We start from the raw sequence: 14,700 nt of genomic DNA on the forward strand, positions 1-14,700 counted from the left end.
AATCAAACCCAGGACTCTTCAGTCCACAGGCTGATGCTCTATCCACTGTGCCAAACCAGCTAGGGCAGCCGTGGGCAAACTACGGCCCGCGGGCCGGATCCAGCCCGTTTGAAATGAATAAAACTAAAAAAAAAAAAAGACCGTACCCTTTTATGTAATGATGTTTACTTTGAATTTATATTAGTTCACACAAACACTCCATCCATGCTTTTGTTCCGGCCCTCCGGTCCAGTTTAAGAACCCATTGTGGCCCTCGAGTCAAAAAGTTTGCCCACCCCTGAGCTAGGGCCTGCATATATTTCTTGTTAATTCCACTGTACTTTACTATTATTTCCCACTGGACCTACCAACTGGCATTTGCAACTTTGTATATCTCCTGTGGCTGGTAGACCAAATAGTTGGTAGGGACAGCAATATGAAATGTTTCTCCCATCACCACTGGATACTGAAAAAAATCACTTTCCCTAAGGACTCATATTTGGCCTTACTTTGGTTTTTATCAGTTAACACCTGTTGTCCTTGAAAGGAGGTGTTAATTTGCATCGAGGAATGGAAAGGGGGAGATGAGTTATCATCAGTTGTCTTTCAGATTTACCTATGTGTTAAAGCGAGAACTCTATTCATTGCATTTGTTACATTACAAAACAGGATCATGACAAAAGCTGGAAGTGCAAAGAAGAGATCTGTCAAACTTACCCCAACGAATTTTGATGCAACTAATACTAATCAAGGATAAATGCTAAACCAGCTGGATGCATAAAACAGGAATATTCTGGGGAAACTGATACTTATGATCCTCTTATTTATTTCCTATAGAAGGGAGTCCAAGCTCCTCACTCTGGCATTAAGGTTATCCTAAATAGAATGATCCCATCTACATTTTCTTTCTGTTTCCTGTACTGTCTGCTCTAGCGAAACTCCCACAGCTTTACTTTGGTTCATGTGTTTTGTCTGTTTGAAACTGCTCTTTTCACCAATGTCAGCATATCCTACTTGTCCTTTGACTTCCCCAGTGAAAATACCACCCTTCTGATTTTCCAAGTGGAAATTAATCTTTTTCTTCTGAACATCCACAGTTCTTTTTATGGCTCCTCTTTGCCATTGTTCATATTATTTTTATATTTCATTGGCTTTTGTATGTGTAGATAGGACACATACTGGATGAATAAAAGCACTTGCAAGACAATATGTAAAATAAGATTTGAGAGCGATAGGTAGCCATTTGCATAATCAGTTTTGGATAATTGAACTCTTGCATCCATTTATTTATTCATTCCACAAACATTTGTCAAAGTTCCTATATATCAGACTGCTTTGTGCTAAAGACACAATGGTTAACACAGGAGACCTGACCCCTGCTGTTACAGAGATTTACATACTCATCTTTCTTATATTATTACAAACTAGAGGCCTAGTGCACGAATTCATGCACGGGTGGGGTCCAGCCGGCCTGGCCCCAATTGGGGCAGATTGGGGCTGGGCCTGTCGGGAGGAGGAGATGGTGGGAGATTGGCCAGCCAGCCTGCCCCAATTGAGGCCCAATCAGAGCTGGGCTGGCTGGGGGGAGGGGCTGCGGGAGGTTGGCCAGCTGGCCCCGCCCCCTGATCGGGCCAGTTCACTGGCCACAGTGGGTGTCATAGCGACCAGTCGTCCTGGTCGTTAAGGCATTACTGTCGCTGGCTTTTTCTATATATAGATAAAGACTAGTATGCCAAAGAAGAACTAAAGAGAACATTAAACTCACCTTTTATTTTACAGCATAGGAGGTTAGCAGTCTTTGTTATTGAGGCTTATGAATGTAAAATGAGAAAACATTATCTAATATCTTGATTTTATTTTAAAAAAAAAAAAAAACCACCTAGCCCTAACCGGTTTGGCTCAGTGGATAGAGCGTCAGCCTTCGGACTGAAAGGTCCCAGGTTCGGTTCCAGTCAAGGGCATGTACCGTGGTTGCAGGCACATCCCCAGTGGGGGGTGTGCAGGAGGCAGCTGATCGATGTTTCTGACTCTCTGTCCCTCTCCCTTCCTCTCTGTAAAAAATCAATAAAATTTATTAAAAAAAAAACAAAAACAAAAAACCCACCTAAGTAGCATTCTAAAAAAATCGGACTGAAAACAGGGTGACTTTTTTTAATGAGTGTGTTTCCTTCACAGTTGTATTGTGACTTGTGGAAGTGATGGTGATGTGAGGATTTGGGAAGACTTGGATGATGATGATCCTAAGTCCATTAATGTTGGAGAAAAGGCATATTCATGTGCTTTGAAGGTATTAAAAACAATTACAGCAACTGATGTAAAATTGTTCTGTCATGTGCCCTGACCAGGAATTGATCCTTGACTTAACACCCTATTTATAAATAAGGTCATTCACAGGTAACCTGGGCTTAGGACTTAGACATGTCTTTTGGGGCCATTATTCAGCCCACTATAAGTACTATAGTCAGTGCTGAAATGTTTTATTTAGCTTTAGGAATAGAGTTTGTGGGACTTCATTGAGATGTCAGTACCAAATAGCCATGCAAAGTTAACAATTTTATAGTGTATTTCATTTAAAACATAATTTCTTATAAACACTTTTTTTTTTTATCCAGCAATATAGGAAAGTACAGTTAGATGCTTTATTTGAGAACAAATTGCAGAAAATATCATCCTCCAAAATAGTGAAAGTGGATGAATCAACATGTTTGTGGGTAGTAGTACTTTTGCATAGTATTTTAAAGTGTCAGAGCCTTTTAACAAAAATATGGAGATGTATGTGGAATTATCTCCATTTTATTCTTGGAAAAAACCAAAATTCAGAGTAAGGTCAAATGACATAGTACGGAACACAATGGGCTAAAGCTCAGGTCATCCTCTGCTGGGTTCCATTCCTCACCACTCACCTGGGAGAAGAGTGGCCTGTGCAGATCTAACCAGAGCCCTGATCTTTTGGACCATTTTTCTTTTTCAAACTTTTACTAATTGACAGAGTACTGATAGTGATTTGGTTTCCCAGTAGATTTGTTAGAAAATGACTTCAGTTCTATATTCAGGTCTTTCAGGTAAATGAGTACAGTTATATACTTTAATATTAATACAGGGCTAGTTATCATGTTGTTAAAGAGCTACCAATATTCTTTATTAGAGCTAAGGGTACTTAATCAGTACTCTACTAAGAAATCTGTCTGCAAGAAACGCACAGCCAGGTTGCAAAATTCTTGTAGATGTGCACACGTGAATAGTTAGTGTATCTGTAGTTTTGCCAAAGAACATTTAGCATCATCAGTGTTGTCTTAAATTGGTTATAGTTTTTTGTTGATTCTCTTCTTGTTTTCACATTTAGATTATTGTCAGCTTTGCTTCAACCTTATGAATTTATTGTGGATTGTTTAATTACTTACAGTAGTTATAATGTAGGCATAAATAGTACTTTTCACTAGTCTTCCAGTAATTGAACTTGATAAATGTATAATTACAGTTTAAATTTGAAACATCTGTACTGTTATTCAAACAGATGTATGCATTCTCCCAAATTTTGCTGTTTGGTAACATGTCATTCTTATCACCAAGTTCTCTTTCCACTGGAGTGGAAGCAGGTGCTATGGGTAGGCTAAGGGTCCTAAATGTGCAAATGTGGCTGAGACATATTGCTATATGATAGAGGATATTTATTAACAAACTTGAATAGTTTGTTTCTTAGTGGTTATCATTTAATCAAAATTAATAAATTGACCATATGGTTAATCAAAAATTCTATTGGATTGGTAGGCTATGATTTAGTATGTTGGGACTTAATCTCTTTTTTTGCAAAGTAATCAAACTATAGTACTGGGGCAGATCCTTAACCTTTTATGACTCTTAGCTAAAAACTCTGCAAAACAGTGGTATTTGCTGATCATTTAGAAGCCTGAGATTTTCTGTGTACTTAGTTGTTTTCTTTTTTGTTAATCCTCACCTGGGGATATTTTTCCACTGATTTTTAGAGAGATTGGAAGGGAAGGGGAGAGATGGAGAGAGAAAAACATCAATGTGAGAGAGACACATTGATTAGTTGCCTCCTGCACATGCCCAGCAGGGATCGAGCCTGCCACTGAGGTACGTTCCCTTGACTGGAATCGACCCACGACCCTTCAGTGCATAGACTGACATCATAGGGCACACCGACCAGGGCTAAAATATATTTTTATTGCTTTTAGAGAAGGTGAGGGAGAGCGAGAGAGGGAGAGGAAGAGGAAGAGAAACATCAATATGAGAGAGAAATATCGATTGGCTGCCTCCCGCTCTAGCTGCAACCTGGGATTGAACCCACAACCTGGGTATGTGCCCTGACTAGGAATTGAACTGGTGAACTTTCAGTACACAGGATGATGCTCAACCAACTGAGCCACATTAGCTAGGGCTATTTAGTGTTTTTAAGAAGGTGCTGTGGATTCTGCATTTAGATTTTATCCTATTCCAGAAAGACATGTAATTATTTTTGTGTGGAAACTGTAGTGTGACCCTTGTGGCTATATCTTTTAATGTGCTCATCCCTCACTCAGACTAGCTGTGTTTTCTCTGAAAAGCTCTCCTATGTCTTTTTTTTTTTTAAATGACACTTGGAAATCCATAAAAATACTAATGAAATATTTTTCTTAACCAAAAGTAAAAGAAAAATCAGAGGCTAAAATGTTTGGCTGGTGAAGTTTTCTAAAGGCAGCAGATAAATTTTTCTTGCTAATACACATTTCAGGAAAATTGTACGCTGATAATTTTTTTTTTTTGATACGTGCTATATTTATAAGGTTGTTTTTTGATTTTGGTTGGTTTTATTTTTTTAAGAATATTTAACGATGGAGAGATTCCCAATCAATTTGGATTTGTCTTGCCAATATTTCTTATATTTTTCTTTTAGAGTGGAAAATTGGTCACTGCAGTATCTAACAATACTGTTCAAGTCCATACATTTCCCGAAGGAGTTCCAGATGGTATATTGACTCGCTTCACCACAAATGCAAATCATGTGGTCTTTAATAGTGATGGTACCAAAATCGCTGCTGGATCTGGGTAAGGGCCTTGATATCAGAAAAGGAAATAATTCTGTTAAAGCAGAATGGTCTCATTCATTGCTTTCAGGGTAACATTTTCATGACTCTGTTCACTTAATTTTTGTATTAAAGTCTTTAACTAGTAAAGGTTTTTGAGGGCAAACTTGTGCTTCTGAATTAAAATATATATATTGCTTTGCAGACAGTCTATTTGGTAAATGATGAAAAAGATTGGTAAAAGATGATAATTTGATAGAAGATTTTTAAAATTATTTCAGGTAGAACTGGGCCTGTACAGTCAGGATTTTTGTGGTTTCCTTTGAGGTTTATTTGTCATAGTAAAAATATGTAATTGGTGAGTTGCCAAGGTGGAGTAAAAGGTACAGCTCTTTTAAAAATGGTTGTGACTGTAATTAATTAGCAAATAATAGAAATCTAAAATGTAATTATGGAAGCAACTTATGAAGTATATGTATTTTAACATAATGAGAAATCTGGACTTGTGTTTGTAACATCTTTATAGAGCAAAACTAAAAGGTCAGTCATTAAATCTGGCTGTCAGACTTCACAAGTTGCTTTAAAGAGTTATGAAATTTCTTGTGATTTTGATATATTTGGATCATAGCTTTTAGGAGAGTCTTTTGTATTGGCATTTATTCATGTACTTTACTTTTATTGTTCATAGTGACTTTCTAGTCAAAGTTGTAGATGTGATGGATTGCAGCCAGCAGAAAACATTTCGAGGACATGAAGCCCCTGTTTTAAGTCTTTCCTTTGATCCTAAGGATGTCTTTCTGGTAATAATTTTCCTCTCTCTTCTTGCATTTTTCTTTATTATGTTTAAAATTGTAAGAGAATTAGAAATTTTCACCCAGTTGATAAAAGCCACTTTGATATATTAATCGAACCAGTTTCCATATAGTATTATGGTTGTAACTACAGAAAAATCTATTGTTTTATTCCTGCAGGCATCAGCTAGTTGTGATGGATCTGTCAGAGTGTGGCAAATTTCAGATCAGGTAAACTCATCAATTTGAATTTAAAACTTTTGCCCATTTCTGTAATATATTGAGTGTTATATATTGTATTATTTGGTCAAATTAATAATACTTTTTCTTTATAGTTTGTTTTTTGAGTAGCATTAGTAACTGTTATTGTGATCAAATTCCATAATCTAATGCAAAAGATCTAATGTTGAAGACTAATTGCTTTTTTACTCAATTACAGGAAAATTTCATTTTTAGGTTTTATAAATAAGGGAAATTCAGTCATTATTAATTATTTACAAACTAACTGCCATCTGTTGGGATCTAGATATCGGGATACAAAAATAAAATAAGCCCTAACCGGTTTGGCTCAGTGGATAGAGCATCGGCCTGTGGATGCAAGAGTCCCGGGTTGGATTCCGGTCAAGGGCATGTACCTTGGTTGCGGGCACATCCCCAGTGGGGAGTGTGCAGGAGGCAGCTGATCGATGTTTCTCTCTCATCGATGTTTCTAACTCTCTATTTCTCTCCCTTCCTCTCTGTAAAAAATCAATAAAATATATTTAAAAATAAATAAATAAATAAATAAATAAATAAAATAAAGCATGGGCCACACTTAGTTTGGATTCACATAACAACTATACTAACCCAACCTGATAAAAGATTTTTTTCTTTTTGTTTTTTTATTTATTGCTTGTGTTTTTGTTTATTCTTGACAAAAGTTCCAAAGGAGGTGTGAAGAAAGTGCTCTCCAGATTGGCAGAGGAGACAATTTATTCTTCCTGATCTATGAAGTTTATTTTTGTAGACACTTTAAGATTTTAATGTAATAGGTTTTGTTTTGTTTGTTTTTTTTGCGTGTGTATATGAAAGTTTGTTTAATGAGTGTAGTTTACTTATTTTACATAGGAAATGTTTCTTTTAATTTAATTACTTAAAACTTGAGCACTTATACCTCTGAAAGACTTAAAGTAATTTAGATAAATCAAACATTGTCATAATTAGGTGGAAGTGAATTAACTTGCCTTTTTTTCTGAGCTACATATCAATTTGAAGAATCCACCTATTAAATATATTCAGTTCTGCATATCTTTTGGGGAGAATTTTTATAAAGGGAAGTAATTTTTTTTTTTTAATTAGACATGTGCTATTAGTTGGCCACTGCTACAAAAGGTCAGTGATGTGATAAATGCAAAATCAATCTGCAGACTTGCTTGGCAGCCAAAAAGTGGGAAGGTAAGTGACTCTAATTTTCAACCTTTTAAAAAATTATTTGTTTCAGTTGTTATCAAATTTGAATGTGAGAATAGTTTTTAAATTGTAATTATTTTATTTGGATTATAAATTTTTGAGCCCCAGGCCAACTAATTCATATTGAAATGCTATGAGAAACATTTCAGCTTTTTAGGAATCTTTTTAAAGAGTACATTTTGCATGAATGAATTACTTCTATATTCTTTACATCTATGTTTAATGGAAACAGTCTTATTACGTCCACTCTTACCATCAGTATTTAACATCTTGAAGATGTACTAGCAGATACATTTAGACACTAGAAAGCTATGGGAGGGTTTGGATGGAGGAAGGAGAATGCTCATCTGCAAATGAAATGCTTGCATATAAGGAAATTCCAAGAAAATGAACTGGGAAAATTAAGGGAGCTGTAAGAAAAATTAATATTCAGAAACAGTAACAGCCTGGCCAGTGTGGCTCAGTGGTTGAGCATTGATCCATGGAACCAAGAGGTCACTAGTTCGATACGTGGTCAGGGCACATGCTCGGGTTGTGGGCTTCATCCCTAGTTGGGGTTGTGCAGAAGACAGCGATTGATGTCTCTCATCGATTTTTCTATCCCTTCCTCTCACTCTAAAATCAATAAAAACACTTTTAAAAAAAACAAAGCAATAACAATCCTATATATAAATAATAGCCATTAAAAAATACAGTGGGCGAAAATAAAACACTTATTTTCAAAAAAACTTTTGTATCAAAGAAGATAAAATAACTAGGTATAATTTTATAAGAAATATGATGAGCTATATAAAGAGAATTTTAACATACTAGCAAGAGGACTCAAAGAAGACTTGTTAAATAGAAAAATATATCCTAGTCTTAGGAAATTTTTTATATAAATAAAGATTTAATTCTTCCCTAAATTCTGTCGTTTGGACAACATTAAAATATAAAATATCAGTAAGATTTTTGGGGAAATCAGATAATGCTGATTCTAAAATCCATATGGAAAACTAAAGTCTTAGAAAAGAAAAATGATGGAGTCTAACCTTTCATACTAACCTTTCATACTAACCCGTCAGATGTAACATATTATGATGCTGTAGGAGTTAAAAGTTTGCTACTCTAGACAGATACCTATTAAACAGAGAAATGGATCCAATATATATGGAAATTTAGTGTATGGTAAAGGTGGAGAAAAGGAGATTTAGTAACTATATTGGCAAAGGGCAGGGAGGTGAGAGCCATTGAGGCTGGCCTTCTTGGAGGCTTCCTACCACATGGTGAATCTGCTTTATTCTGTCAACTTTTCTGTATGTGTGAAAATTTTCAGAAAAGACGATTAATAAATTTAATAATATAAAAAATAAATCTTTTTGTATGATAAAAAATATTTCAGAGCCAAAGGACAAGTGAAAAACTGGGAAGTTTGAAATAATATGACAGAGAGCTAACTTCATTAATATATAAAGATTTCTTATAAATCAATAGGATACAAAGAGAAGGATGTGGGAATACCTTCCTAGTTGCTAGATGGGATGCTGCCCAATTCATGAGATTTATGAATCACTTAATAAAGTTAATTAGGTCTCCAAAAAAAAAAAAAGACAAGGACATGAGCAGATAGAGTATAGAAAAAGATATAAAGATGGCTTTTAAAATGTGATAACATATGCAACCTTTCATATTAAAGAATACAAAATGAAGCTATAGTGATAGTCTATTTTTCACGTATGATATAGTCAAAGATCAAAAGCAACATGAAAAGAGTATACCATTTTAAATTTCTTCTAGTCTATTTCTTTGGAAGAATACATAGGAAGATACATTTCCTTTTCTTAAATTTTTCAAGTATTCTGGCTCTATTTCTTTTCTTCTAATAAATGAGATGAATTTTTAGATCCAAAGGCCTTAGATACCTTAAAAAGTAGTATTAAAAACATAGTAACAAGCATTCTGTTTTTCAATGCAAGCAGTAGAGTGACTATCACCCATTCTTTGCTTATCAAAATTTTAAGTAATTTTCTGAGTTTTGTTAGTTGCCAGTTAAAATACAGATTTACTCTAATATTGTGTAAGCTTGGGATGAATTTTCTGCCTTTTTTCTCTTTCAATTTAATTTAACATAAACTTTTGTTTAATCGGTTTATCTTTTCTGATAGTTACTAGCAGTTCCTGTGGAAAAATCTGTTAAGCTATATAGAAGAGAAACTTGGAATAATCAATTTGATCTTTCAGATAATTTCATCTCTCAGGTAGGTTTTGTAAGTGACACTTTCAATAGGATAAAGGGAATATTTAATGCATACTTTGCCTAAATACAGTTTCAGTTAAATGTTGTTAGAAATGGAGAATTCCAGTCTGTTGTGTATGTGTCCATCTTCTTCCCCTCAGTCTTTCTTCATTTAGCCAATAACTAGACAGCTTTTCTTTGAGAAATTTGATAAGAAAAATCCTTTAATTTTTAAGAACTCAAATTTAACCCTAACATAGTATTAGAAGTTATTCTCATGTTAGCAGTATTTGACCTTTATTTTTAAATGAGTTGTACTGAGACTTGTGATCATAGACTCTACAATTTTAGAGCAGGAAAAGTTTTTGGTCTGTATTCTCTCTCACTCTCACTCTCACTCTCTCACACACCCATTTTGCAGTTAAGGAAACAGAGGACAAGTAGTTGAGCAATGGCTTACTAAGGTTCACTTCACTTCTACTTCTCTTTATCTTGATAGTGACTGCTAACAGGATACCTTGTGTTATCTCTCTTTCTAGGATAATAACATTTTTCTAGATTTTGCTTTTAAAATTGTGCCAGTATAATTTTCTCATGATAAATTAATAGCTGCTTGTAATAGTTGAAACTTATTGAAAAAGAAAGAAGTAAGCAAGCTTTGTCTTCAGACCTAATTAGAAGTTACCTGGAATATATTGAATAAGGGTTATAAAAATTAGAATTTTGTAAGGTAAGTGTTTAATTTCAAATTATACAAAATTGTCATTTATTGTTTTTCTTTATAGACCCTCAATGTAGTAACCTGGTCTCCTTGTGGGCAATATTTAGCTGCAGGGAGTATTAATGGTTCAATTATAGTTTGGAATGTGGAAACCAAAGAGTGCATGGAAAGGTATGATTCAATGTATCTTTTTTCTCTTTCTTGCTTATTTTAATTAGACTTTTATTTGTCTTATGAAACATTTCAAATTTGTAATTATTAGATTGTCAAAATGCAAACAAAAACCTACTAGTTCACCAAAGGTCATTTAAACCTTTTTATTTATTGACTAGAGGCCGGTGCATGAAATTCGTGCACTGGGTGGGGGGAGGGGGAGGAAGTGTTCCCTCAGCTGGGCCTGGGCCTCCCTCTGTGGGGCGATCCATCGTGGGGCTCCATGATGGATTGCCCCAAAGAGGTAGGCCCCGTCCACCTGGCTGGGGCTCCATGATGGATTGCCCCCACAGAGGGAGGCTCAGGCTACCCGCTGCAGTGCCGCCGTGGGGTAGCCTGGGCCTCCCTTTTTGAGGTGATCATGGAGTCCCCCCCAATTGATTGCCCTGCCGGCTGGAGGCCTGGGCCTCCTTCTATGGGGCCATCATGTGTTGATGGCCGGGTCCCGACCAATCGCATCACACCTGCCTTGGCTGGACTGGCACCAGTGGGTGTCATGTTGTGGTTGTCTGGACGGTCGTTCCGATGTTTGGCTGTTTGGTCGATTTGCATATTATGCTTTTATTATTATTACTAGAGATTCGTGCAATAGTCCTTCCTTTCCCCTGGCTGCTGGCACCAGTTTTCCTCCAGCACCCGGCACCCAGGCCTTCGCTCTGGCTGGGCTCCAGCCGGAGCCAGCCTAGGAGCCGTGAGGCTTTCGCTGCTCTGTGGGCCCCGCGGCCGTGAGGTTTTCGCTGCTCCGCCGGCCCCTGGGCCATCACGCTTCGCTCCACCGCTTGGAGCCTACGTATGCAAATTAACTGCCATTTTAGGTTAATTTGCATACTCTCCTGACTGGCTGGTTAGCATAGCGAAGGTATGGTCAATTTACATGTTTGTCTATTATTAGGTAAGATTTATTGGTTGCTTTGGCCCTGGCTGAGTAGCTCAGTTGGTTAGTATCATCACGATACCCCAATATTGTGGGTGTGTTCTTTAGTCAGGATACATATAAGAATCAATCAGTGAATGCAAAAATAAGTGGAACAACAAATTGATATTTCTCTCTAAAGTCAATAAGTATTTATTGATTGTTTTATTTGACCATTTTATTTTTTAAATATCATTTTTAAATTACAGTTGTATATTAGCTTTAGGTTTATAGCATAGTTTTTGACAATTATAATTTACAAACTGATTCCCCCAATAATTCAAGTACCTATTGGCATCATATGTAATTACTACCATTTAATATTTTCTAACAAAAATTTACCTAAAGAAATGCATAGTTTATATTTTTCTTGACAGTGCCTTAAGAACTTACTTTTTAATTTTTAGGGTGAAACATGAGAAAGGTTATGCAATTTGTGGCCTGGCCTGGCATCCTACTTGTGGTCGGATAGCTTATACTGATGCAGAAGGAAATCTAGGGCTCCTGGAGAATGTTTGTAACTCTAATGGAAAGATACCAAGCAGTAAGGTAATAAGTAATATGGTAGAACAGTTTCTTCAGTGTCTTTCTGTGGTTATGTAGATTTGGAAAGCATCACAAACTACATTACTTTCTTGGAAAATTACAATTCATCTAACTATGTTAGATACTCGGTAATGATTCTGTAATAAAGAAAACTGTTTAAACTTGTTTAACCTGATGTTTTCCAAATATATTTTACTAAGAAGCTGTTTTTTTCTCCATATAGTGCCTATTAATATTCCTTGACTTTCTAAGAAACACCTTTGTGAAATACTGTTTTCCTATCTAGGTATTTTCAGGATTGTTAGTTAAATACTTTTCTGCTAAAAATTGTAAATCATCTTCTGAGCCTTCAATGTGTTATAATGTTTTTGCTAATGGAGGGTCTTTACCTTCAATTTGTAAAAAATGCATTATCTATGAAGCACAATAAAATGAGGTATGCTTGTAAATGTTTCATAGGAAAAAATTAGGTTAATAATTGTAACTTAGTTTTAGCCTATAAACTTTTTCTGCTCTGAATTAGCCTTAACTTTTAGAATTCCCCATCTACCTCTTATGCTTAGCCATGCAGTCCTTTTGAAGGCTTGCTTTAAACAGTCCATCTTGAAAAATAAATAAAACCAAAAAAAAAGAGAGAGAGAAAGGAAAAAGCAAGTCAGTCCACCTTGTTTTATACTTCCTTGCTTTTGTTCATTATTCTCCCTGCCTGGCAGATATACCCATTCATATTTCAAGTCTTGGTCTTCCAGCTGAAGATTGTAGACTTTATACGTACACTTATTTCTGCTCAGAAACCTGATACCTGATAGCTCAAACCCCCATTAAAACTACACTAAAGGAATTTTTAAAAATGCGTAATCCCATAAGGTTAAGGAAGACAGTTGAAGTGAAGATGGCAACTATTTTGGAAGCTGGAAAATAGAAGCATGATTGGAGACTACCTTTACCTTTTCAAAAAGTTGAATTCTAAGATGTCAGTTGAGTAAAACAGGTCTAGTTCAGCTTGCCTAGATGACTCCTAAAAGACTGAGAATTTCATAGCACTAGGTACTTCTAAAAGTAGAGCTGAAAACAAGCAAGTAGATATCAGTGTCTCAATATCAGTGTGCACAGCCTGGATAATTCCCTTCCCTCATCCCCATACACATTCTGGTAGAATGCCAGAGATTTATTCTTTAGTAAAGGTAAAATAGAGAAAGTCACCCTGACTGGGTAGCACAGTTTGTTTGAGCATCATCCCAATATGCCAAGGTTACGGGTTCGATCCCCAGTCAGGCGACATACAAGAATCAACCAATGAATGCATAAATAAGTGGAACAACAAATTGATTTCTCTCTCTCAAGTCCTATATAATACAAGGCTAATATGCAAATTATCCCCTCAACCTGGAGTTTGACCAGGAGGTGGGGCTGGCCGGTCAACCTTCCACATCCCCTCCCCCCAACTGGCCTGGCCCTATTGGGGCAGGCGTGCCGGACCCCACCCATGCATGAATTCATGCACTGGGCCCCTAGTTAATAATAAGATTACTGATCTTATCTTTAAAAAAAAAAAAGAGCGAGAAAAGGCCTTTGGTCTAGGCATACTTACCAGTTTCATGACATTGGGTGAAGGGGGAATACTGTACTGAAAGGGATTAAGTAAAAGTGTATATGCTGAAATGTTGAAGTTCCCAGTTCACTTTTTATACTTGGGTCCCAGAGCAATGTCAACCAGTCTTAATGCTTTTTAGGCAGGAGGTTTGGAATCTTAGGAAAATTTGTTCAAGAAAAAAACCTAAAGAGAGAGAAGATTCTTAACTCCAGGAAAAACAAAAAGTTGTAAAAGAAAAGAAACAGGATCATAATATATTACATCTGTAAAATGAGAATAGGAGTAATGCCAGCATCTAGAGTTATTGTGAGGATTAAATGAATTAGAGATCAAAAAAGGAAGATCAAGAAAAATTCATGTGACTTTAGTAGCTTTGCAGTTGGAAGATGAACACAGTTTCTAGAGAGCTAGAGTGGTCCAGGGAAGCTTCTTCTATGGAGTGAAGGAAACATTGTCTCATGAAAGATCTGAGTAATCTGACATCTTTTTTCAATAAATTTATAATAATATCCTTCAAACACCAGAAACTTAGAGTCATACACCCTGTAAGACATCCAGAAATAATTCATCAGGAAAGTTTGAACAAGTTTGAGATTGTGCTAAGGCAGCGGTTCTCAACCTGTGGGTTGCAACCCCTTTGGGGGTCGAATGACCCTTTCACAGGGGTCGCCTAAGACCATCGGAAAACACATATATAATTACATATTGTTTTTGTGATTAATCACTATGCTTTAATTATGTTCAATTTGTAACAATGAAATTGGGGGTCACCACAACATGAGAAACTGTATTAAAGGGTCGTGGCATTAGGAAGGTTGAGAACCACTGTGCTAAGGTGTCTTGACTGCTAGAACCATGTAAGTGGCCCAAAGACTTAAAGATGGCATTGCCTAAAAACCAAGACAACTATGTAAAGACATTATAAAGCTATAGAAATGCATGAAATGTGTGAAGGGTATTCTTTAAGAAGAGGAAGAAGAAAAAGATAAAAAATATGAACAACAAAATGGCAAATATTTACCTATCAACAATTGAATCTAAAAATCAAAATAAGAAATCTAATGAACAGAATAAACTGGTGAGTAAAATAGAATCAGAGGCATGGAAATGGAACAGACTGACAATTCTCAGAGGGAAGGGGGGTGGGGGGTGGCGGGAAGAGATTAAACAAAGATCTTATGAATATATGCATTACCTATGGACACAGACAATAGGATGGCAAAGGCCTGGGGCAGGGCAGGAACCAGGTGGGAGG

General features: G+C 36.2%; 1 protein-coding gene across 2 annotated transcripts in view; it reads left to right on the forward strand.

Annotated features, from left to right (window-relative positions):
* The window catches only part of WDHD1 (WD repeat and HMG-box DNA binding protein 1), a 58,632-nt gene that overhangs the window by 9,896 nt on the left and 34,036 nt on the right, over positions 1–14,700 (forward strand). For both annotated transcript variants that reach the window (XM_070419369.1, XM_070419378.1), the window contains exons 3-10: positions 2,155–2,266; positions 4,874–5,025; positions 5,692–5,803; positions 5,975–6,025; positions 7,133–7,228; positions 9,388–9,480; positions 10,244–10,350; positions 11,713–11,854. In XM_070419369.1, coding sequence (XP_070275470.1) covers positions 2,155–2,266; positions 4,874–5,025; positions 5,692–5,803; positions 5,975–6,025; positions 7,133–7,228; positions 9,388–9,480; positions 10,244–10,350; positions 11,713–11,854 — 865 coding nt within the window. The remainder of the gene's footprint in view (positions 1–2,154; positions 2,267–4,873; positions 5,026–5,691; positions 5,804–5,974; positions 6,026–7,132; positions 7,229–9,387; positions 9,481–10,243; positions 10,351–11,712; positions 11,855–14,700) is intronic.

The sequence above is a fragment of the Myotis yumanensis genome, unplaced genomic scaffold (genome assembly GCF_028538775.1).
Source record: "Myotis yumanensis isolate MYYU_CA2020_CCGP unplaced genomic scaffold, mMyoYum1.0.hap1 SCAF_1, whole genome shotgun sequence".
Lineage (NCBI taxonomy): Eukaryota > Metazoa > Chordata > Mammalia > Chiroptera > Vespertilionidae > Myotis > Myotis yumanensis.